Genomic DNA, 23,350 nt, shown 5'->3' on the forward strand with positions numbered 1-23,350 from the left:
AAAGAAGTATAAGACATACACTGAAAACTATAAAACATTATTAAAAGAAGTTTAAAAATATCTAAACAAAAAGAAAACATTCAAGTATCAGAAGATTTAATATTGTTAAGAGGGCAATATTCCCAAAGTGATCTACACATGCAACACAAACTTCCATCAAAACCACAGCTAGCTATCTTTTTTTCAGAAAATAGTAAGATGATTCTAAAATTCATCTGGAAATGCAAAGGGCTTAGAATTGCCAAATCCAACTTTAAAAAGAACAAAGTTAGAACTCAGACTTCTCCATTTCAAAACTTACTACGAAGTTACGGTAATTAAGACAGCATGGCACTGCTTTAGGGATAGACATACAGATCAGAGGAACAGAATCGTGAGTTCAAAAGAACTCCTTACATTTAGATCCAATTGATTTTTGACAAGGGTATCAAGACAATCTAATGGGGAAAGAAGTCTTTTCAACAAATAGTGCTGGCCTACCTGGATATCCACCACGAAAAGAATGAAGTTTATTTACCCCCTCATTATATACAAAAATTAATTAAAATTGTATCATAGGCCTCAATTAACAGATAAAACTATTGAACTCAGAAGAAATCTTTGTGATTTTGAGTTAGGCAGTAGTTTCTTAGTTAACATCAAAAGCACAAGTGACAAAACAAAAAATAAATAAATTAGACTACATCAAAATAAGAATGTTTTTGCTGCAAGTAATATTATCGAGAAAGTAAAAATGAAGTCACAGAAGGGAAGAAAGTATTGCAAGTCATATATCTAAAAAGGCCTTATATCCAGAATGTATAAAGAACTCTTATCATTCAATAATGAAAAGACGAATAACCTAATGTAAAAATGGGCAAAGGATTTGAAAAAGATTTTTTCTCCAAAGATATGCACATGGCCAATAAGCACACAGAAAAGATGTTCAACATCATTAGTCATTAGAAAAGTGGAAATCAAAACCACAACAAGATATTACTTCATACTCACTAGCATGCCTATAATCAAAAAAGACAAACAATATCAAGTGTTGACAAAGATGTGGAGAAACTGAAACCCTCATACATTGCTGGTAAGAATGTAAAACGGTGCAGCAGTTTTGGAAAACAGTTATCATTCACAGAACATGGTATTTGTCTGTGGTTGCTTTAAACTGTGGCATGAATTAATAGAATTTTCCACATCCTATATCAAATGTAATTGGCAGTTACTCAAAATGTTAAACATAGAGTTATCTTATAGCCAGCAATACCACTCATAGGTATATACCCAAGAGAAATGAAAATATGTGTCTACAAGAAAACTTGTACACAAATGTCCATAGCAGCATTTTTCATAATAGCCAAAAAAGTGAGAATAACCCAAAAGTTTATATAATAAAAAGGGGTGAACTTTGAAAACACTATGGTAAGTGAAAGAACCCAGTCACAAAACACACACACACACACACACACACGCACACACACACACACACACACACACACTATGATCTCATTTATGTGGAATGTCTAAAATAGTCAAATCTATAGAGACAGAAAATAAATTAGTGGTTGCCTAGGGCTAGAGGATAGGGGAGAAGAATGAGAATTAACAACTAATGGGTACAGGATTTCTTATAGAGGGGACAAAAATATTTTAAAATTAGGTTGTGGGAATGGTTGCAAAAACTCTGTGAATATACTAAAAAACATTGAGTTGTACATTTTAAATGAATTATATGTACATGAATTACATCTCAATAAATCTGCTTTTAAAAAATCTCCTTATTCAATCAGCTATTGGTGGTGATATGGATGATGAGGGCAAGAGTGTGGTAACAGCCCAAACGAAACAGATCCAGCCCTGTGTATTCAAGTTTCTTCCTGGAAAAGGGGCAATCACAGTGAGTTTGGAAGCAACTCCAAGAGGTATCTTCTACATTAGGAATTTTCCATTTTAAAGAAACAAATAAAAGACAAATCTTAAATTCTTGGCATGATCTTATGCAAGTAATCAAAGCTACTATTATCATTCACGGAACATGGTATTTGTCTGTGGTTGCTTTAAACTATGGCATGAATTAATAGAATTTTCCACATCCTATATCAAATGTAATTTCTAATTATTACTTAGCTACCCATATAAATCCTAAGTAAATCTGTGGAGTTTCCTTTCCCTAACATTAGTACAATATGAATAAATATAAATAATTGTTATATCTGATTTACCTAGTATTTTGTTAAGCAGCTAAAAGTAAATATTGAAAATAGTTGTTAGTTATGCAAGTTCAAACAGGTGTTTGCCTAAAGGAAGGCTATAGGTCTTTAAGTGTAGAAATAGTTGAATCAAAGCAAATTACTACTCTAACTATGCTGATTTGCTTATATTTAATGGTGTCAATTTTAACTATCCTGTTTTATATAAGTTTTCATTACAGCAGGTCTCAAATTAGTTTTGGATGTTAGTGGCAATAAAATATAAACAACTAGATGAAAAAAGCCTTCAATAAATAAATGAGTGAATCAAAGTTCACTCCAGACAGAGAAAGGTATGGGATGAAGATGATATTCCTTAATATGAGAATGGAATTTTTCAGAGCAAAATCTGTTAGGTAGTTAGAATGGCAATAAAATCTCTGTTAACCCAATGAATTAGAAAAAATGCAGAACTTTTAAATAAAATTTTTAATAGGCCAGTGGTGACATAAGAATGCATTTTTAGGCTTGGTCAGAGTTCCAAAACATTTTGATATGCATGAATTTTTTCTTCACAACTCAGTGCATCTTTTTCCAAGGGAAAATTTTTACACTTCATGACCAAGATGCCTCCAGGACCCTGGCAGCTTTCCTTCTATAATCCAATTTGAGGCAACTTGAGGCAGAAAATTTCACTGGGAAGCAAGAACTGGATTTATTTCCCTGTTTCTGGATTTCCTTCCCACAATTGCCTAGAAGTGTTAAGAAACTGTTGTGAATGTCCTCCAGCTTATTAATAAAACCGCTCTCTGGATTTCCTCCATTAACATGTAGGCTCCAGAACACAGCTGTGAGCGAGGACACCATTTTTGCTCTCCAGATAACTCATGCCCACACTTTTGACCTCAAATTCATGCCTATATTTTTACTTCTTGGGCAAGTTTCTCTAGTTGGAGGCAAGAGAGACACAGGGCAGAAGGGAAAGTCAGCAAGATTCTAGCATGAGAATTTGACAGATCTTGCTGGCTTTGAAATATAGGGGCCCAAGTACGAGGAACAGATCAACATCTCTAGGAGCAAAAGACAAGTCCTTGATTTGCAGTAAGCCAGAAACTGGGGACCCCAGTCCCACAACCCCAAGGAATTGTATTCTACCAACAACCTGACTGCGCTTGGGGTTTTTCCAGAGCCTCTTCATAAGAGTCCAAGTAACACCTTGGTATCCAAGAATCTCAAAGTGAAGAACCCAGCTGAGCTCATCTGGATTTCTGACCTGCAGAACTGTGAGATAATGAATTTGCATTGTTTTAAGCCACTGAGTTCATGGTAATTTGTTATAACAGCAACAGAAAATTAATTCAAAGAGATAACATATATTACCAGGTAACAGGCACTACGTCAAGCATTTAAGGAGCATTATCTCATTCAATTCTCACAACTTCTATTATCTCATTTCAAAGTTGAGAAATGAGGCCCACTCACAGATCCAAGTTGCCCAGCTGGCCCAGCACAGCAGGGCCAAGATAGGAAGCCATTCATCTCATGTGACTCCTGAACCCTTGACCATTGCTGTAATTGGTCAATTGTTACCATTCAATAATATGTGTAAAGGATACAAGTTTTAAACATACCCAGATCCACAAACACAATCGTGTACTCCATGTGTTTATAAGTACGTAAAATTTTTTCTGAAAGAAAATACACCAGAGTGTTCATAGTAGTATCTTTGGATGCTAAGATTACCACTAGTGTTACTTCGTAGTGCTTTTCTGTTAGCATGAATTATTTTACAGTGAGCATGTATTATTTGTATGTAATTTTTCTTTTCTTTTTTGTTAAAAGATGAAGATGAAAACGTTTTAAGGAGAATTGAACTAGAGTACCAACCACTTCCTTCACCTTATTGCCAGGCCTCAGGCTCCAACTGCAACACTGTGTTAAGTGCTTCTTTCTCTTTCAGTCTCCCAGGCCCCCAAGAAAGGCCCCTAACTACCCTGGGCCCCCTCTAAGGAGGGAAGCCCACCTCACCTTGCTGAGGAGGCCGAGCTCTGATGTCAGAGTCCAAGGGACACATTTCTCCTTTTCCCTTTACGCTCCTTTACGTTACTGAGATCTCCATGGCAGACACTGTTAGCTGGATTGTGAAAGAGCTTTTCTCATCTCCCTTCTCTCTTGCCCACGTCCCACTATAATGGCTAGAAGAGTGAGAAACTGGATTCCCAGACTACCTTGCAGGTAGGGGTAACTATATGACTCAGGTCTGACTGTGAGACCTGAGGGGAAGCCCAGCTCGGGGGTTTCTAGGAGAGCTTTTCTGCTTCCCTAATCAAAGCGACAGAAATAGTTTGTGAAGCCCCATCCCTTTCTTTCTTACTATTTTGAATGCAGACATGATATCTGGAACTACAGCAGCAATCTTTTGATCATGAAACACTGAGCAAGGGGACAAAGGGCTAACAAGTTGGTGGGGGATAAAGCAGAGAGAGAAAATCTGGTTCACTGATGGCATCGTTAGCAGTTAAACCAAATGTCAGTGACTCCTAGCTCAACTTATTATTATGTTTTGGAAATAAAACCTTGTTTTAAAACTCAAAGGAGAACTAAGACACTACAATGATATTTAAAGAATTAAAAATTATTTAGAGCAAAATGTAATAAGAATCATTGGCTGGTTGATCCTGTAAGTCATATGATTGAATCTAACCTGTTAATCTTATAGTCTGCCTTGAAGAAGATGCTATAGGCTGAAATCAGTGTCACAAGTGATAAGCATTATGTCTCAGCTTCAGCATAGGTTTTTATGGGACATCGAAAAATTAGGGATGTGAAGGCACCTACATGTGGAAAACACCCACAAACAGGTTTCCCCAAATTACTCCCCACTCTGTCCTCTCATCCTTGTCCCAAGGGAGGATCCTTTCATATTCTAGGGATTGGCCCTCAGGATACATGCGACTGAAGATGGATGTTATATCAGAGAATCCTCTTGGACTAGTCTCAACTGCTGAACCTCCACAAGCAGATGCTTGTTCTATCAGGAAGTCAGAGGCTCTAGTCAGTATACCTCCATGCTTGGGTACCCTGCCCCCTCTATCAAAACCAGACCTGCCCACACTACTCTGCCTTCCCTATACATCACAAGCTAGGGCTCTACGTCATTGGCATATGTTCTCCCAAGACTGTCTTTGAAAATCGGGGATCTAATTATTATATCGGGCCTTGTTTAGAGAGAAAATTTAAATCAAATGTTTTTGTGGCCAGATCATGTTGATCATAACGAAGTTTTTTTCTAATTCATTTACTCAAAACGGTATAAGAAAAAGCAAAACATATTGAACCTAACTCTCACATTTCCTTTTCTCAGATGAGATCATCACAGTAATTTGGGGAAATTCCCCAAATGCACACTGTCATCTACTCTCCATTCTTCATCTCCTAGGTTTGATAACAAACAAAATAAATACTCTGTGAAATTACCATTGTTAATTATACTAGTTATTATTGCTTTTGATATATTATCTTTATTGTGCATAATAATTATTTCTCTGTTTGTTTTCTGTACATGAATTGTTTTCTCACAGAGAAATCTGTATTTATGTACTTGGATTTTCTAGGATTAACCTATATGCTATCTTCACTTATGAAGTTGTTTTGGATTTGATTTCCAGGAAACATCTTGAAAATTTTTCCTTGACTTTTGATTTTTGTCTGAGATTCCATAAAATGATCCAAATCAAGACAAGTGTCTACAAGTAGAAAGAACATATGTATAAAAGGCTACTCATTATATTCAGTAAATTTTTAGACATCTTAAGACGAGAAAGAATCTCATCCCCTTTTTTTAAACAGGAGGACTGAAAGCAGAGCCCAAACCTGCACTGGTGTGGGGTTCTTTAGCTTTCATTAGATGGTTGAACTAAATGATCTCTAATGTCCCTGTCAGTTTTCAAATGCCATTCCATGTTCTCCTTTAAATAGCAATTATATATTTCATTGAGTTAATCTGACTTGAAGGACAATTTCTATAACCTGAACCCGCTTTAGATGAAAATGATACTTGCTGATAAGCATTTCACATATCCACCAATTTTTCTTAACAGAAAGTTATCACCATTGGAGTGCCCAGAGCTCATCCCCAGACTTCTCCATCTACAGTCACTCCCTAGATGATCTAGTTCTCTTGAGTAGCCTTAAATGCCATAGATAAACTGGTATCTCCCACTCAACTTTTCCCCTGAACTCCAGACTCAAAAATCCAGAAATTAGAACATAGACACCTTTTGGAGCCATTATTCTGCCTACCACAGCCACCTTGGTACAAATTATAATTATCCCTCACCTAGCTTATTTCAATAATCTTCACATGGGCTTCTCTGCTTCTACTCTAGCTTATTTCAATAATCTTCACATGGGCTTCTCTGCTTCTACTCTTGCTTGTCCATGCACTTCTCCCAAATAAACCAGAATATTCTGTTTAAAATTTAAGTATGATTATGTGACCCCTCAGCTGAAAACCTCCGATGGCTTCCCATCTCACTCAGAATAAAGCCAAAGTCCTCTGCAAGGTCTAGAGGAACTATCTTTTCTACTACATTGTCCTCATTTTCCCCTCATTCACTCAGCTCTAGCCACATTAGCCTCCTTGCTATTCTCGAACAGTCAGGAACACCCTACTTTGCCACACACACACACACACACACTTTGCACTTCTTGTTTCCTCTGCCTCCAATGTTCTCCCCTCAGACATCCATAAAGCTTATTCCCTGGCTTCCTCAGGTCTCTTCTCAAATGTCACTTTATCAGAGGGGGTTTCCCTGAACAGACTACTCTATGTAAATATACCACCTGCTCCCATCATTCTCTATCTGCTATGGATTGAATGTTTGTGTCCCCTGCAAATTCATATGTGGAAACCCTAGCCCTCAATGTAATGACATTTGGAGATGGGGTCTTTGAGCAGCTTAGATGAGAGAGGAGCCTCCACAATGGGATTAGTAGTGCCCCTATGAGAAGAGAACCAGAGCCCCTTCTCTCCCTGCCAAGTGAGGATACAGTAAGGTAGAGGGCAAATCGGGAAGAGGGCCCTCATCACAACCCGACCATGCTAGCACCCTGAACTTGGACTTCTCAGCATCCAGAACCGTGAGAAATGTCTTGTTTAAACCACCATTCTATGGTATTTTGTTATAGCAGCCCAAGCTAAGACACTATCCTTATTCTTCTCCATTTTTTTCATAGCACTTACATATTTGTTTAGTATTTATCTCTTCCGAGGAGAGAGATCTATGATGGCAGGGTCTTTGTGTTTTGTTTTTTTGCTATTTGCTTAGTATCTGCATTACTGAGATTCTCAGTAACATTTAATAAATATCTGTTGAATGAATGAATCTAATTTTTTAACTCAGCTACTGCTAAGTAATGCAAAGTTAGTCATTTGTGCCATTAGTTCACAGGAGAGCTTCTCCACGCACCTCCCTGCCCCCTAGAAATGGAAGATACTTAAGCAGTTAGAGTTGCCAATGGCTGACATAACAATTACAGGTCTATAATCTGAATGTCAATAGGAATTATAATTTAAAAAAAAAATCCAGGCATAAGACAAATAGAAAAAATACATATAATTTTTTTAAACTTTTCAATTGTCAAAGCTAATGCATTATAGCTAATCGAGGAGTAGAGAAGAAATTTAACAAGCTGATTGTTTCATGAAACAAGGTGTTTTCATTTTGTTTTGCTTTTGAGCTTTTTTTTTTTTGTCTTTTCTAGTCTTGAACACGTTGTTTATATTTGAGCTGATAAAAAGAATTCTGAGCCATCCAGTGTATTTTTTAAGTTCATTTGTTAGACAAAATATGAGGAAACATGGTCTATTTTATCACTTTTTTCTTTCTTTCTTTCTAAATGGCTATTTAAATACAGATAACAGTGTGCAGGAGAAAGTGGAGGAGCAGGTTCTGCCACCCTGCCCAGCTCACCAGTTACCCGATATCTCCACTCAGACGGCAGCACCAGCAAAGTGGTGTAACAAGGTTGGAAACTTACCCACGCTGAACCCCCAAACACAGGAAGAAGCCCTCATGTTAAGAACTGTGGAGGCTGGAGTAAATCACTCACAGAGTGATGACCAATGCTACTCACAGAGTAGAAAAAGGAACTCCACATGAAAGGCAATAGAAGAAAAGTCAAAGTGAAGGCACTATATAACATCTAAGTTTTTCTTAGAAGATCAAGCCAAAAAATATGGAACACGAATGCACACCCCGGTTTTGGCCATGGAATTCGAACGATAGTTTTACTTCTACCAAGAGTTTCACACTTGGTTTCTGGCCAAAAATATGAAGACTTTTTTACGTGGGATATGCCATTTTCTTAAAACAATTCATGTTTCTTATTAACAGAATTTGCTTTTGGTGTGGTAATTTAGTTTAGACAGAACTATATATATAATTAATATAAACATTTACCATAAATCGTACAAAATTATATGAATTATCATTACAAATAAATGTGTTTAGCACCTATTTTGTTAATAGCCCACTGTCTTGGAGAATTTGCATTTTTCTCTACTAAAGCAAGTGTTCAGGCTACTTCTCCTAATTTTTTATTCTGGCAGCTAGAATAAAAGTTTTCAATAGTAACAAAATTAAGTGTCCTTCCAGGACTGGGGAAAGTTGAGTGATGTATTGACATGTTCACCCAGGGATCTGGTTTCTGGGCCTACACTCCCTCAGTGACTAACGAGGGTGCCTGGAAGTTCCCAATGCTTCTTATTGTAGAATATGACTTAACCTCTTTGAGCCTCCTTTTCCTTCTTATAAAGCTAGGGTATTATATAATTATAAAATAGCTGAGTGGTTTCCAAGTCCCTTCTAGATCTAAAAGTACATCATTTAAAGCTGCTGAAAATACATTTAAAATTAACTGTGATATATGTGTGTGTTTATACATACATATATATACATGCATGCATACATACATACACTCAGTTTCGCTGTGAAAGGGGAGAGGCTATATAGTATTTTGTACCAGAACTTTACCGTGCACCAGTATCGAGGTTTGTTCCTGAAAAAAAAAATAATAAAATAATAATAATAATAATAATAATAATAATAATAATAATGTTTCAAGGTGGCATTCTCCCTACAGGGGGAGTTCTGAGAAGTCGGGTTCAGGAAATAGTTCAGCTACTCCCATTTAGTCTCCAGGTGCTTCAGTCAGGATACAAGGCAATGTTTTTGAAACCACATCCCAGCTCAACTGGGAACCCAGCGAAATTTGTAACCCCCGTTGGCTGTCCGAATGGTGAAGGCATTGCCCTGGGGGAAAGCGAGAGTGCGAATGGTGCTATGGCTGCGGATGGGGGTGCTGAAGGAGCCTCCCTCCTCCAGTTCACTCTGGCTCAGGTTCAGCGAGCTCTGGCTGCAGTCTGTGCGCAGACCTCGGAAGGCGCCGTGCAAGTTACCAGGCCTGCGGTCCATATTGACTGGCTCTGGCTGCAGCCGGAGCCTCTTGGGGTCGCGGCTCTGTAGCGCTTCATCGCAGCGCTGGGAAATCTCCCTCAGGATAGCGTCCACTTCCGCGCAGTCCTGCCCCGCAGCGCTGAACAACTCCTCCAGGCTCCTTTTGGTAGTCGCCTTGAGTAGGAAGGGCTCCGCTGCCGCCCCGCAATCCCGAGACTGCGTGATCATCAGCTTCTACAAAAGATAGAGATGGAACGCCGCTCTGGGGCCAGCCGGACTCGCCTCGTGCGGGGCGCGCAAAGGATATCTGGGAGCGCTTCCAACGCGCGACTCTGCGGACTTAGGCGTCCCCAGCTAGTGACTTCGCGAGCTTACAGTGGTCCCCTCCTTTCCCCACCCCTGCCAGGTCCCCAACTCTAGGAACAGGGTCTGGGTTAAACAGGAACATTTCCGATTTCCCGCAGTGTCCCATCCGCCCGCTCCCCACTTACATCCAGCACCGAGGCCAGGTGCCGGGTTCGACTGGCAAGTTCCTTCAGTTGCACGTTCCGCTCCTTGAGCGAAGCGATCTCCTCCTGTTTCTGAGTCAGCGTCACATGTAGCTGCAGGAGAAGACCCAAACGTTCAGAGGTAGGCCACCGTGCTCTGTCTCTTCAGTACACTCTGCATGAATTAAACCCAGATCCTAACGTCTAACCAGGAACTGGGGACCAAAGGTCATTTACACTGGTGAGAACAATAATCAATTCTCTTTATTTGACTTATATTTTTCACAAAGCACTTAGACAAAATGTATCTCAATTAATCTTCAGTGTAGCGGCGTGGTGGTGAAGAGTACTGACTCTGGTGACAGGCATATCCAGGTTCTGCCTCTGAAGTTCAACCTCCCTATATCTCACTTTCCTTGTCTGTAAAATGAGGCTAGTAAGAGTGTCGAGCTCAACTACCATTGTATTAAATGGTAGTTGAATAGAGTGTCGAGCTCTCCTACCATTGTATTAAATGGTAGGAGAACGTAAATGGATAAGGACAATACCAGGCATATAGAAAGCCTTCAATAAATATTGGCGGCCCTATTAAAAATCTGGTAGGGTAGGATTATTCCCACTTAGTGAAGTTAGAAACTGAGGTAGAGTCACTGGAGCAATAGCACCTATGAGAGCCGCTCGCCGCTGACGTCCACAGAGGCACATTCCTGCTCCTACAACCTCTACTTCCGCCCGGAGCTCCAGACCCTGTCCCCGCCCCGGGATTCCTGGCCGACAGCCCAGTGTCCCTACTTGGTTATTCTCAACGAGCGCGTCCCCCAACGCCCTCTGATTCTGGTCGGCCACCTCCTTCCAGTACTGCTCCAACGGAGGCACGTCCGGAGGGCGCAGAGGCGGTGACTGTAGAGCGGGTGGGTCCAGCGGCGCGGAGAGACATGGCTCGAACTGCAATACGTCGCAAGGAGAGTAAGGGAAGTCTCCGGCAGACAGGGCAGGCGACATCAAAGAGGATGAGTCTAGGGGAGAGAGGGAGCAGGGTTTGCAGCCTCAGACTCATGCCCAACTAGCTACAGGGACAAAATGCCACGCCGGATATAGTAGGGTTTATGTGATTTTTTTTTTTTTTTTAAGTAAAGCACCTCAAACTGTAATCTCTACGATTCCCAGGCCCTTCCTGATATTCCGTACAGACACAGCAGGTGCTCAATATATGCCTCTTGATTTGATCTGAACTGAATTTCCACCGTAGCCAGGGCAAACCTGCCCGAAGTCACCTAAGTCCATTGCTCTGTACACTTCTATCCCTCAACCTCTCTCCACTACATTACAGAGTAGGGCTCCCTCTCCCAGAACTCACATGGGCAAACTGAGAAAGCTCTACGAATCCAGCGATCCATCTCCACTAGGAAGGGGCGGGGCTGGGGGGGCTATATACCGAAGAAGATCTCGAACTTTTGATGAGTTGCTGGCGAGCCATTGACAGGTGCTGAGTTTACCACCTTCATGACCACGAAATCTAAACTAGTCAGATTTGGTGGGGTGAGGTCACCCCCGCAGTTATTTAACTTCCGAGAGACTGCACTTGCCTGCAATGAGATCATCCACCGTGTCTCTGAAATCCTGCAGATCAAAGTCCGCCGTCGTTTGCAGGGAATGGTTCTGAAATAAACCAAAGGTATAAACTATTTAGTGTCCAGTCAGCAGGTCTGGAACACTTCCTAGACCGACAGTTGTCCTCTGGGCTCAGCGGCGGGTGTGCACGCGCTTGCTTTTGCAGGCGAGCCTCATCCCTGAAAATCAAAGCCCCGTCAAAGAGACACGGAACCCAGCAGGGCTGCACCACCATGGTGGGGAGCAGGACACATGAAACAGGGGCCCAGTGCTTCCATGCTCATCACCCAGGCACCGCTCCTGTCCTCTGGCAGCCTGCATAGTCCGCATGCCGCCTCAATGGCCGGCCACTGGCCAACCAGCTAGCTGTCTCTGGCACGTTCCCGGTGCGCCCGCTGAACCTCAGCTCCGACTTACCTTGGACTCGCCAAGGAGCCACCGCTCTAAGATCAGGGAGCGTGGTGTGAGAACTCTCCGTCTTTCTTCCCAAGACCAGACAGTGTTCAGGGTCATCCGAAGCAGTAACCTGAAGCCATATATCTCGCCGAGGCTCACTCACAGCTAAACCATCCCATCCCCACAAAAAAGGGAAAAGGTAGGCTATGACATGGGGGCCAGAGATGTTATGCAAAGTACTTCTGTACAGAGCAATGGACTTATGTGACAGCAAGTGTGGACCTTATTGCTCTTCTGTTTCTCAAAAAGGTGGAGTTGACTTTCCCCATACAGTGCGATGCACCTCCAAAATCTTGAACTGGACACTCTCCTGGATTCCTGCTATGTGTCTGGGTGCCTGAGGCAGAAGAAGATGGTAAAATGCTGGCAGGTGCAAGAACCTTCTTAATCCCTTAATTCGTGGATGTTTAGAGCTGACAAAACTCTTTCATATAGAGTCTCTCTGTTAATTCTCACACCAATACAGGAAGTAGGCAGGTCCCAGAAAGTGACTCCGTCTCCTCTGATGGAGAATCTGAAGCTCAGAGAAATTGAATTGCCCAAAGTCACCCAGCTCTGAAATAGTGGCAGAATGCTGGTGCCTATTTCAATCCCCTTTCCTCTATGCCCAATTGCCTCTAGCTTCATCTGTCTTTTAGGAAAGCCTGGCTTCCAATGAAGACAGACTGGGAAAGGGAAAGGAGTCTCTCAAGGTGTGAGGGATGCATCCAATGTGCCCACCAGAAATATTTGTTCTTCTGATTCCACTATCATTGATTGATTGATTGATTTCTTTGTGTTAATCATACTCTTATCCCAAAAGCCCTTCTTTATTATTTAAATATTTCTGGGAAGAGGAACTTATTCTGACTCTGACTTCAAAGAATGTACAAGCATCAGTCTTCCTCAGGGTGGAGGGCTTTGATCACGGAGGCCTCTAACACCAGTTGGGAACTGAAGCTATAAGGGAAAGGGAGTTGAGAAAAGAAGGACTAAGTGCCCCAGACAAATCTTGAAGCACAAGTTCTGCCCTAGTTGAAGGAATCAGAAATGGGACTCATTTTTCAGGGACTGAAAAGTCTCCCTCTCAGAGAGATTATAGAAAAGTTCTTACCACGAGGAGACTGGCAGCTAACTCGGGAACTGGGACCCAGGAAACGCTTTCTTCTATGCTATTCAGGTCTTGGCCCATTCTGGACCTCGAACACTTCTAGAGCACTTCCTCTCTCTGTTCACCTTCCCCAGCAGGAGGGAGGCTGGGAAATATGACCAGAGTGTGGACTGGCCAGGGGTGTCCCCAGGGGATTTTCCCCTAGGGGTTTCTCTCCCTCTGTACCAGCTCTGTCTTTCCTAGGAAAAGTCCTGGACCTCTTGGGCCATCTGGCGTGAGCTCTGTTCTCAAAACTTTGAATCCTACCTTTCCAATTAGATAAAAATCTGGTGTTTCTCCAACTGCAACTATTTCTCCCCCTCCAAAAAATGACTAACAAAATGATGTCAAATTTAAGTTCTATATACTTAAGCAAAAATTCAGCAAGAGCCTGCTTGGTTTTTGTTACTTGCAAAATAAACATGTTGGAGTAAGGGAGTGATTTAGGCCCCCGGGGTCCACTGATAGGTGCTCAGGTATTATCTTTCATTATTTGAGCATCCAGATCTAAAAAGAACAATAGATTGGCCCCTTTAGTGCAATGCCGACTGTCTCCTCTTATCTTAACAATCTCTGCTCTCAGTGGCCACCTACCCTGAGTCCCCCTGGGCTCTATGCCAATTCTAAGAGGCACTTAGAGGAGGCCCTGGGAAGCTTTGCTCCACCCCAACCCCAGTTATGGGAGGTGGTCATATCTTCTAGAGAGTTCTTTGCTGGGCCTATCCCATTGGATCTCATATCCCCCAACATCTGCTGTCAGGAAGCTGGAACTGGCACTCTTCCTGTAGGCTGTATCTACCTATGAAGGAAGTGTCCTTCTGGGCACTTCATATTCTATCAATGAGCCAGGCTTCTGGCCTCCCACACACAGGTTCTAGGAAGCTCCATCATCTGCCTGGGGAATGTCAGTTCTGGCTAGTGGTGGAAGTGGGAAATAAGAAGATAAGGTGTGGGGGAAAGAAAAAAATCAAATGCTTCTTTGCCCCATAACGGTAAGCAATGGGAGCATTTGTGGGGGGAGAGAAAAACTTTTTTAAAGTGCCCATCTGCTTAAGGGGCATCTCTTCAAAGAGGACCGTTTTCTGTCCGTTTTCTTCCAGTCTTTCCCTTTTTCTGCTTCCTCCAAATGTAAACTCTCTTCTTTTCTAGTCTTGATCCAGAAGTTATCCTCTGATCTCCACACTCCTTAGACATCCAGGGAATGAAAATAGTTAATGAATGTCTGGGAATGGGACGTTAGGGGAACAGACAGGACATATCAAATGCCCAACGCGCAACTTTGCTCCCACCTACCCGCCTGGTCCCTCAGTGAGCAATCTCCACATTGCTTTGTCGACGCTCCAGGGAAGAGATGATGAGAAGAACGGGAGACTGGTATGGCAGGGGAGCCCTCCAGGTGATCCCCCCCGTCCTGAGTTGGTCAGAACAGCTCTGAGAATGCGGCCGTCGTAACATACTAGGAGGGAGGAGGAAGCTCTGATCCTCTAGGCTGATTCTGGCACGACTAATCTATCAACTAGCCAGAAGTGCCTGCGCTCCCCACCTGAGACAAGCCGTTGCAAAAAGGAACCCATGACTCCGGAGTCGGAGTTTGTGCTGTCAGAGGCCGAGAGGCTCCAAGAGGAAGGGAGGTACCTGCGAGGCGACAGAGTCACCACTAGGCGGCGCGTCGGACCCGAGTAACGAGCAGTCTGCGAGGTCCTGCAGGTCTATGGTGGTGAGGGCTGCGCGGGGAGAACCGAAGACACGCACCGGGCGGACCCTGAGCCTTCCCGCAAGGGCTCGCCGCTGGCATCTCCGCCAGGACGTAGGAACCCGGGGAAAAGCAGCTCTTCCAAGCCGCGCGCTCCCCACCCACCCAGCGCAGGAAACCTGAAGGGCCGTGCGGGGGCCACCATGCTCACCAGGCAGCGTAGCGGGCTCCGCGTCCTGGGGATCCTCGTACACCGACACCCGGCTGCCGCCGCTGCAACCGCAAAAGAACTTCCGCGGAGGGCCGAACTAGCCGGGCACAGAAACGGTGAGTGCGGGTCAGCCCTCGGGGCGCAGAGGTTGCGGACCCCTCCCGGCCCCGGCCCGCAGTCCCACCTTCCTCTCCAGCTTCCCGGGCTTGCCGAAGGGCCGACCCCGCAGCTCCACCATCCTGTTGGGGCAGATGCTGTCGAAGGCCCGGCGTCCTGCCGCAGCGCCCCCGCACGCCTGCATCCTGCCTCCCGTGGACTAAAGCCTAGGAGGCCCGCGCCGACTGCTCGGAGGCGGTGGCCGGGGCTGGGATGGCGACCCACACCCTGCGCTCCGCCGGACGCCTGCAGGCTCAGAAGCTGTCCCGAGGTCCAAGAAGGCGCGTGGCCGGGGCGGAGTACAAGGGCGACTGTGGAGGTGCGAGGGGAGGGCCGAGTAGAGAGGGAGGACCGCGACGTGGGAGGGGCGGCTCGCGCCTGAGCGCCAGAGGTGGCGCCTTCAGCCCCGGACAATCTGCGCTCAGGAGGAGGCGTTAAACCCAACCTGGCAACGCTGCTTCCCCCGGGAGCCGCGAGCGCGGGTCCCGGGCCCGCGAGCGCCCTTTCGGCGAGCGTTGGCGCCGCCGCCTCCCGGCCGCGCCAAAGTAAGGGAGGGAAAGGAGGGGCGGACGAGCCCTACCGGTCCCTAACACTGAGTACCCACTTCTTGTTTATGGACAGCGGGGATTGCAACGTTAAGGAATCTTATTTCATTTCCTTCCCATCCCAGCCAGAAAGCACGAAATAAACGCGGAGCGACACTGGCCAGTCAGACTCCAGGAGCATTTGCCCAGCCCTGTAGGATTTGGTGCAGATGTAGAATTCCAGCGAGAACTCGCCAGAACAGCCCCCAGATCACAGAAGCCCCTTCCCTCAAGGCTCCAAAGGGAAGCACCCCGATTTTAACTCATTGACTTCCAATTGGTCTCTCTTGGCCTAGAGCCCCGCCCTGTACCCCTGTAGCCCTTCATCTTCCCTGGCCGCGGCATCGGAGCACAGCTTTTAAAAGAGGATCAATTAAGAAAAAGTGACATCTACATACTGTCCTCTAGTTTCTGAAAATGTCATAGTGGACAGTCCCAAATCCCCTATAGCCCCGGTCTTTATTCTCCCCACCCCCTTCCCCCAGACCTCGCTTTCTCTGCAGCAATATTGGCTGGCCTTCCCAAGCCCAAAGCTTCTCCCAGGAAGGGGCATCTCCAAATCCTTGGGTGAGGAGGCCTCTCTCAGGACCACTCATATCTGCCCAATTCAAGCAATCTGAAGTTGGAATCTTTGTTACCTCCTATTGGGCACCTTGTTTTTCCCTTATACCTAGCAGTAGTGATGAAAGATCCTCTTTTAAAATGTCATTATCCTTTTTTATTTGTACCTGTTATCTAGATTAATAAAGATACCCTTAAAAGTGATGGAGAGTAACTCAGTGGCAGAGCTAGAATAGAGACTCTGATCCATCTGTAAATGTGGGAACCCAGCTGCATAAGGCCAGTCAGCTAGAGTTGGTGTGATATTGCTGACAGTGAGGAGCTCTGGCTTTCAGGTCAGAGTGCCTATCAGGCATTGCTGTGAAGACAGATTATGTGACTGGTAGTTGGTGTGGATAAATTAATGTCGTTGTTGTCTTAAGAAACCTTTTAAGCTGTATCTCCAGCCTCCCACTGCCAGGCTCTGTCTCCGGCTCTCTGAGTAGCCTAGCCACTAGCCAGTCCATCCTCCACCGCTATCCTTACTGACGTTCCAGTCTGTAAAAAGAATACGGGCACGCTTGGCTAAAATTTGGAGAAATCTCTACACTTGGAGACTATCACCGATTTTCCAGAACAAGCCCATTTTTCATCAATGAGTTACAAATGGGGATAGAAAAATATGGGCATGTACATAAAAATATGTAATAGATTATGTGTCTGGAGAGCACGATTATATGACTCCTAGTCTGGATGATTCTGGAACCAAATCACTCATATCAATCTTGGCTGAGTGATAGAATAAATGCTGGTGAAGACAGTTTGTCCCAAAGTCACTCTTTTGCAAAAGTGCCGAACTTCCTCAATTTCTCCCACCCCACACACACACACACACACACAATACCACCACACACACACACACACACATTACACACACACAGATTCTGGCCAGCCAGGCTGAAGGCTGCAGATCTCTTGGAATTTGGGACAGATAATATGATTTTCTTTCTCCTCCTTTTCACCATCACAGACCAGCTTTTCCTCAGACAGCTGGGGGATCACCAAAATCCTCTTCCTGAGCCAAGAAGGTGAAAGTTTCTAGAGAGCTTGTCATAGCAACATATCAGGAGAGAAGTGGCCTGAAGAGTAAGGCATTTCTGGCTCTGGAGAGTAATTGGAGGATGCACATGAACAGAAGTGCAAGGAAGATTCTCTAAATTTGTTTTCAGTTTCTTTGCTTTTTATTTATGCACATTCGTCATACATTTAGATTTATTCTAAATGCAATAGAACATGACTTTTTCTTTCAAAACTTAATGTTTTTCCAACCATACAGAAAATCTGAAAAAAAAAATGCAGTACAACACAAACAACAGTAATTTTACTTCCACTTATTAAATGAACATTTTCTTATGTTTGCTTTCTGTTTCTTTCTCCAAGTTTTTTCCCCCCACCACTCCCCTTCGTTGTGCAGGCTGCCACCAGCCTTCTTGAAGACTTGCTATGTGCCAGGCCCTGTGCTGGGGGATTTGCATGGAACATCTTATAAATCCATACCTCAGCCTCACCAGATAAGTGCTACTGTTATTCCCATTTTTACAAAAGTGACTTAGACATAGACATGAAACTTGCTTAATATCACCTAGCAAATTGACTCCAGAGCCCATTTGTTTAATCACTCCTTTATACTACCTCACAACAATCTCATTTAGGCTTCACAACAGCCCGGTGTTAGGGATGGGTACAGCCACACCAATCTCCAGGAGAGAGTTTCTGAGCATTTCCAGAAAGCTGTTAAGTGGGGAAATTTGAGCACTGTGGCTAAAGGTAGGACTGGACTCAGATCACCTGGCTTCAAATCCTGGCTGCTCCACTGTCCTTTAACCTCTGTGACCCAGTGTCCTTCTTTGAAAAATGGATAATAGACACTGCCTCATAAAATTGTTAGATTGAAATAAGGAATTCTGAGCATAGTGCCTGGTACACTAAGCACTCAATGATAGCCATGATTACTATTCTGCCATAGTTGCCCTGGGCTCACAGGTAACAGGTATATATTGAACCATGAAATTGCAGGGTAAATGACTCAGTTTGTAATGGCCATAATTGTCTGCGAAGCCTTAATTTCCGGCATCAGTTCGTTATCGAGGGTAGTTCTTGCTTCACTCTCTGCTAGTGGGCCTGTGCAGTGCCCAAATCCTACTGGCCACACATCACTGGCATCAGGGTGTACACCTTGACCCCTCTAGACTGCATAGACTGCTGTGGGTTCCATTCGGCTTCCCACCCCACCACACCCTTTGGACCTCTCGAAGTGTGCAGTCCTCAGACTCCTGACAGGTGGGTCACATATAGGCCTACAAGCAACCCTGACTCGCCTTGTAACTGGAACAGAGGCCATTCGGCTGTTGCCCGATCTGGTGTAATTACACACAAATGCCAAGTATAGAGTAGACCCGGAGGGAGGGAGGATCCATCCATTATTGCTGACTCCTGGATTTCTGGCCTGCCTTCACCATCCCCTGCAAAGATTAGGAGCATTCGGACAAACCACAACAAACAGCCTGTTTATTGGGGAAAGACTCTGCCCTCTCATGTGCTCTCAGAAAAATAAATAAATGACTAGACGCTACTACTATTGTACACTATTTACAATCCACAAGATGACCTGGCGACCAAGTGGGAGCCCTGAAACCCTCTTTGTGGGTTAGCATTGCATTCTCTCAAAGCAATGGGAGAGGTTCAGCCCCTTGGCTAGGGGACCCTTGGTCTCCTTTATTTCAAGCTCTGGGAGAGGCTGCATTTCTCACAGATCTGGTGCGGTATCATGTGAGTCAGGGAGGTTCCATTTATGGCCACTAGTAGCTGCAGCTTGCTCAGGCAGTCCTGCAGCGCCGCCTCGGTGTGCCCTCCCAGGCGCAAGTCCACGGGATGAGGGAGCTGCAACAGACGGTCAGCCAGCACCAGGCAACAGATGGCCAACAGGGAGGGGGGGTAGCTGGTGAAGGCGTAGTCGGCCAGGCTCAGCTCCGCCACCCCTCGCGCCAGAGCTTGGGCCTCCAGGGCTTGGGAGACTTCGGCCTGCCCGACCTCCACGCGCGCGTGCGTGAAATGCTCCAAGAAGAAGCTGATGGTTGGAGCGCCCAAGCTGAAGTGCAGTTTGTGCAGCACAATGCACTCGAGGTTGCAGAGCTGCTGCCGAGAGAAGGCTCCGCAGCACAGGGCCAGGAGCTGCTTCACACGCGGCGGGTGCACCTCCACCTGTAACAGAGGGGCGCTAAGCGCCGGCTGCGCGGCATTCAGGATCCAAGGCCCACCCCAATCTCAAACCCAGGAGAAAACCGGGACTTCCCCCAACTCATACAGCGAGATAGTTGGGGCTTCTCCGCTCTATTACTTCCACCTAAATCACCTAGGGTGTACTTCCAGCGCAGCTGCTCTAACTATTGTCCGGCCAAAAAAAAAAGTTTCGAGAAATCCTCCCATCCCAGACTAGAATAGCAGCGCTACAAAGAGCTGTTGAGGCTGACTTTTGGAACTAGCCAACCTATTTCTTTGAGGACTGAGTGAAAGGATGGTTAGTTTGTGTGTGTAAGGGAGCGGGGGTGAAGTTAAAGGCTGTGTGTGGGGTGTATAAGTTTGCAAATGTCTGCCAAAATGAGTTCAGGGAACTCGACACTAAATCGTGTGCACTGGAGAGTCAGGTGGCCAGAGTGGCCAGGAGTGTGGCTCGCCCCCAGATCCCGGGGGGAGGTACCTGTTTGCAAGCGATGAGCAGGGACGTGACCCCAAGCAGCTGGAAACAGTCTGCAGCCACAGGCGTGGTGGTTAGGAAGCGGTCCAGAATGTTCACCGTCAGGCACAGCGACTCAAAGGAGAGGCCAAACTGGTGGTGCACGGGTATCAACCAGCTGAGCAGCTTACAGCGGGATTCCGCCGTTACCTGCCGGGAGGGAGGAGGGAGGCGGCCGGCTGAGCCTAGAGTGGAGAGGGGCCGCGGCAGAGCGGGCCAAAAAGTCCCAGGGAGCTTCCCCGGAGGGAGACAGGAAGAAGAGGAAAAGGCTAAATGCTCTGTAAACTGGGGAACACGCGGGCAACGCTGCTGTAGAGCACTGGCCAGGCTGGGCGCCGGGACGCCTGGATTCGTGCCTGGCGCTGTGCGGAGCGCGTATACACATTACCTCGTGTAATCCTCTCAGCAATTCAGTGTGTGGGGCTCCCCACTTTGCAGATGAAGAAACAAGCTCAGGATTGTTAAATACCTTGCCTAGGGTTGGTGGGGATCCGAACTCCAACCTAGAAACTGTCTTAACTCCTCGCGTTCTACTGTGTTCCCACTAACCAGTTTAGAGACTTTAGATAGGTCACTTAAGCCGTCTAGGCCCCACTTTCCTTCATCTGTAAAATGAGGCCGTTAGCCCGGTCCTCCAAAGGCCCTTCCCTCTTGGACCGAGGGCAGGCACTGGGCTGGCGCGGGCCGGGGCGCTGCGGCGAGCAGACAAAGCAGAAAAGGAGAGAGCCCGGGAGAGGAAGAGGAGCGGCGGTGGGAGGTAGTTCTATCAGCGCCTCACTTGCGGCTGCCGCGCCAGCGACTCCTGCGGGTGGAAGTGGCTCTCCCGCGCCTTGCGGAAGGCGTAGCAGCTCTGACCGTAATCGCGGAAGGTCTGTAGATCTAGCTGCACCGACTGCTGGACAGGGCCGGGTAAGGGGCTGCAGCCTCGCACTGCGGTTGCCGCGGGACTGTCTGCACCTTCCGAGCTGGAGCTGGGGGACTCGAACAGGTCGCAAACACCGGAGTCTCCCGGGAGCGGGCACGCGTTCAGCGGCTGCAGTGGCTGCTTCCTCCGGAGGCGTGGACGCCTGCTCTTCTTTACCGGGGCACGAAGGTTCTGGTCGTTGTTCCGCCTTCCAGCCTGGGCGGCGGGGCTAACCGGGCTGGTGGGGCAGGGGGTCACCATGATGCGGCCAGGAGGCCGCCCAATAATCCCCGGCTGCAGTGGGCTGGACGCGCGTGCGAGGGTGCGAAGGATGCCAAGACTGATGGGTGGCGAGGCCCTAAGTACTGGCCTGCGCCTTCCCTCTACCACACCCCCGGCCTCTCACTGGCTGAGTCCCGAGCGGCACGAGAGCCGCGCTTTCCCGGCTAAACAACCGCTCCAGAGCGAGCTGCTGACTGCTCTTAGGCTCCGCTGTCTGCAAGGGCGGGGGAGGGGGCGGGCGGAGGAGGAAGAGCTACAGAGGCCGAGGTGCGCCCGCCCTGTTCCGCCAGCCCCGCGCGCGTCCCGTGTTACCCGGGCAACCGAGCCGGCGTTGCTGCGGCTGCTGCGAGCTCCCACTGAGGTAGGGTGGGAGTGGGAGTGGAGGTTGGGCAAGGACGGCGAGGCCAGGTGAGCCCAGGATCCAGCTGTGGGGCTCCAACGCTCCAAGGTATGGGGCCTCTCCTGGTCCTGGGCCAGGCATGCGACCACCTTCCATGCTGGCTCTTATCCAAGTCGGTAATTTCCGAGCTCCAAACGAAAGCTCCAGCTAGCATTCGGTCAGCACAGGAGAAATTTACTTCAGTGACTCATACAAGCAATAATCTTAATTCAACTGCGTTTGTGATTTTTGTTTTAGGAAGGACCCTAGTAGCTGGTGTCCCTTCTTCCGCTGGTCTCTGAGAGCAAAGCCCTCGAAGGTTACTCTGCGCTGCTGTGTATCTAGCAGCTAGGCTACCCAGCTAGACAGACATTCGTGCTCAAAACAACAAAACAAAACAGGATGCTGCCCAAAGAGCCTCCAACTACGGTCCTGTAATACTGATTCCATGCTTGCTACTCCAAACCAAGTAAGCTGGCGCCGTTTAAGAACCTAACATTGTTGGCGGGTTGCATTTCTCGCTTTATCGAATTGCTCACAGCCAGTTCTGTTTTAGGTCATTAGCTACTGACCTTTTGTCCCCTGCGGTCCAGCCTTTCTTGGTTATTCCCTGCTTCCAGTTTCCGCTCCTCAGAGTGGAAGTTTCCTAGAGGAAGTTTCGCTTCCTGCAGAAGCTCATAAAAGTAAAGCTGCAGGGGTGGAAGGTGGCGGTGGGATGTCCAGGAAGGAGAAGACTGTACTGAGCATGGCAGTTTCCTCTCCGTTGCTGGTTTAATTCCTAGCCTCCTTTCCTGGTAGGAGCTGGAGTCTTCCTCCTACCTGAGCGATCTTTCTGAGGGTCTCAGACCCTTCAGTAGAAAGGGCACTGGGGGCACAAGTAGCATCTAGTGAGCCTTATAAGCATTCCCAGTGGCAGAAAGTCCACATACCCTAGACGTGACAAACTTTCCAGAGGCTCTCCAAGGAGTGAAATTACTAGATGCTATACCAAGAGCAGGTTCAGCCATTCTCACCTCATTCCAGAAGAAAGCTGCCAAATGTATGTAGTCAAAGTGTAAATCTTTGTTCCCCAGAAATTTAGTGGGATTTGGGGTGCTGTCTTTCTAGGGATGCAGGAAAAAGAAAAAGGACCAATATCGAGTTCTGGTCATTATTACTTGTATTTCCCTCTAACTCTGAGCAGTCTTTAATTTCCAGACCTAAATAGTGTCATTTGTAACATGAGAGATTATCTAAGAATCACCTGTATTTCAAAATACAGATGCCAGGCTTCCCTGTCTCCTGTCAGGCTATTGCTGGGCAACCACTGTGGCAGAGCAATTAAATCTGTGCAGAGGGGCCAGATATTAGACTTCTTCCTTGAGAAGTCGTTTAGATGAGGAGGAAGAACCCAGGAATTCAGATTTTCAAGCAGCCCAGATGGTCATCTGATACAGTGGAAAGAGCAAAAAATCAATTCCTAGGGTCAAAATTGTCATTCGCATTTATTG

At 46.2% G+C, this 23,350-nt stretch overlaps 2 protein-coding genes across 3 annotated transcripts; both read right to left on the reverse strand.

Moving 5' to 3' along the window:
- Positions 1 to 9,308: 9,308 nt before the first annotated feature.
- MCIDAS (multiciliate differentiation and DNA synthesis associated cell cycle protein) lies at positions 9,309 to 15,523 on the reverse strand. Of its 2 annotated transcripts, XM_039869945.1 has the most exons (7): positions 15,407 to 15,523; positions 15,223 to 15,319; positions 14,954 to 15,042; positions 11,709 to 11,781; positions 10,915 to 11,138; positions 10,126 to 10,236; positions 9,309 to 9,868 (listed from the first exon to the last, which is right to left on the reverse strand). In XM_039869945.1, exons 1-7 carry the CDS (start codon positions 15,521 to 15,523, stop codon positions 9,428 to 9,430), a joined length of 1,152 nt encoding a protein of 383 aa, XP_039725879.1. In that variant the 3' UTR covers positions 9,309 to 9,427. The 2 variants fall into 2 exon arrangements, with proteins under 2 accessions (XP_039725879.1, XP_039725880.1); XM_039869946.1 differs by lacking the exons at positions 14,954 to 15,042; positions 15,223 to 15,319; positions 15,407 to 15,523 and adding an exon at positions 12,151 to 14,221.
- A 3,519-nt stretch (positions 15,524 to 19,042) lies between these two features.
- CCNO (cyclin O) lies at positions 19,043 to 21,833 on the reverse strand. The gene is made up of 3 exons (XM_039869947.1): positions 21,074 to 21,833; positions 20,260 to 20,445; positions 19,043 to 19,763 (listed from the first exon to the last, which is right to left on the reverse strand). The coding sequence occupies exons 1-3, from the start codon at positions 21,458 to 21,460 to the stop codon at positions 19,278 to 19,280; spliced, it is 1,059 nt and encodes a 352-aa protein (XP_039725881.1). The 5' UTR covers positions 21,461 to 21,833; the 3' UTR covers positions 19,043 to 19,277.
- Between the last annotated feature and the right edge of the window lie 1,517 nt (positions 21,834 to 23,350).

The sequence above is a fragment of the Pteropus medius genome, unplaced genomic scaffold, assembly GCF_902729225.1.
Source record: "Pteropus medius unplaced genomic scaffold, Ma_sr-lr_union100, whole genome shotgun sequence".
Classification (NCBI taxonomy): Eukaryota; Metazoa; Chordata; class Mammalia; order Chiroptera; family Pteropodidae; genus Pteropus; species Pteropus medius.

Excerpts from the sequence above, each read along its gene's own strand:
- CCNO (XM_039869947.1), bottom strand. The coding sequence starts at position 21,460 with ATGGTGACCCCCTGCCCCACCAGCCCGGTTAGCCCCGCCGCCCAGGCT. Across the intron at positions 20,446-21,073 it reads CGCTGGCGCGGCAGCCGCAA|GTAACGGCGGAATCCCGCTG; the intron begins GTGAGGCGCTGA and ends CCCTCCCGGCAG. Across the intron at positions 19,764-20,259 it reads TGCTCATCGCTTGCAAACAG|GTGGAGGTGCACCCGCCGCG; the intron begins GTACCTCCCCCC and ends CCTCTGTTACAG.
- MCIDAS (XM_039869945.1), bottom strand. The coding sequence starts at position 15,523 with ATGCAGGCGTGCGGGGGCGCTGCGGCAGGACGCCGGGCCTTCGACAGC. Across the intron at positions 15,043-15,222 it reads GGAGCCCGCTACGCTGCCTG|CCCTCACCACCATAGACCTG; the intron begins GTGAGCATGGTG and ends CTCCCCGCGCAG. Across the intron at positions 10,237-10,914 it reads CGCTCGTTGAGAATAACCAA|CTACATGTGACGCTGACTCA; the intron begins GTAGGGACACTG and ends CTTCTCCTGCAG.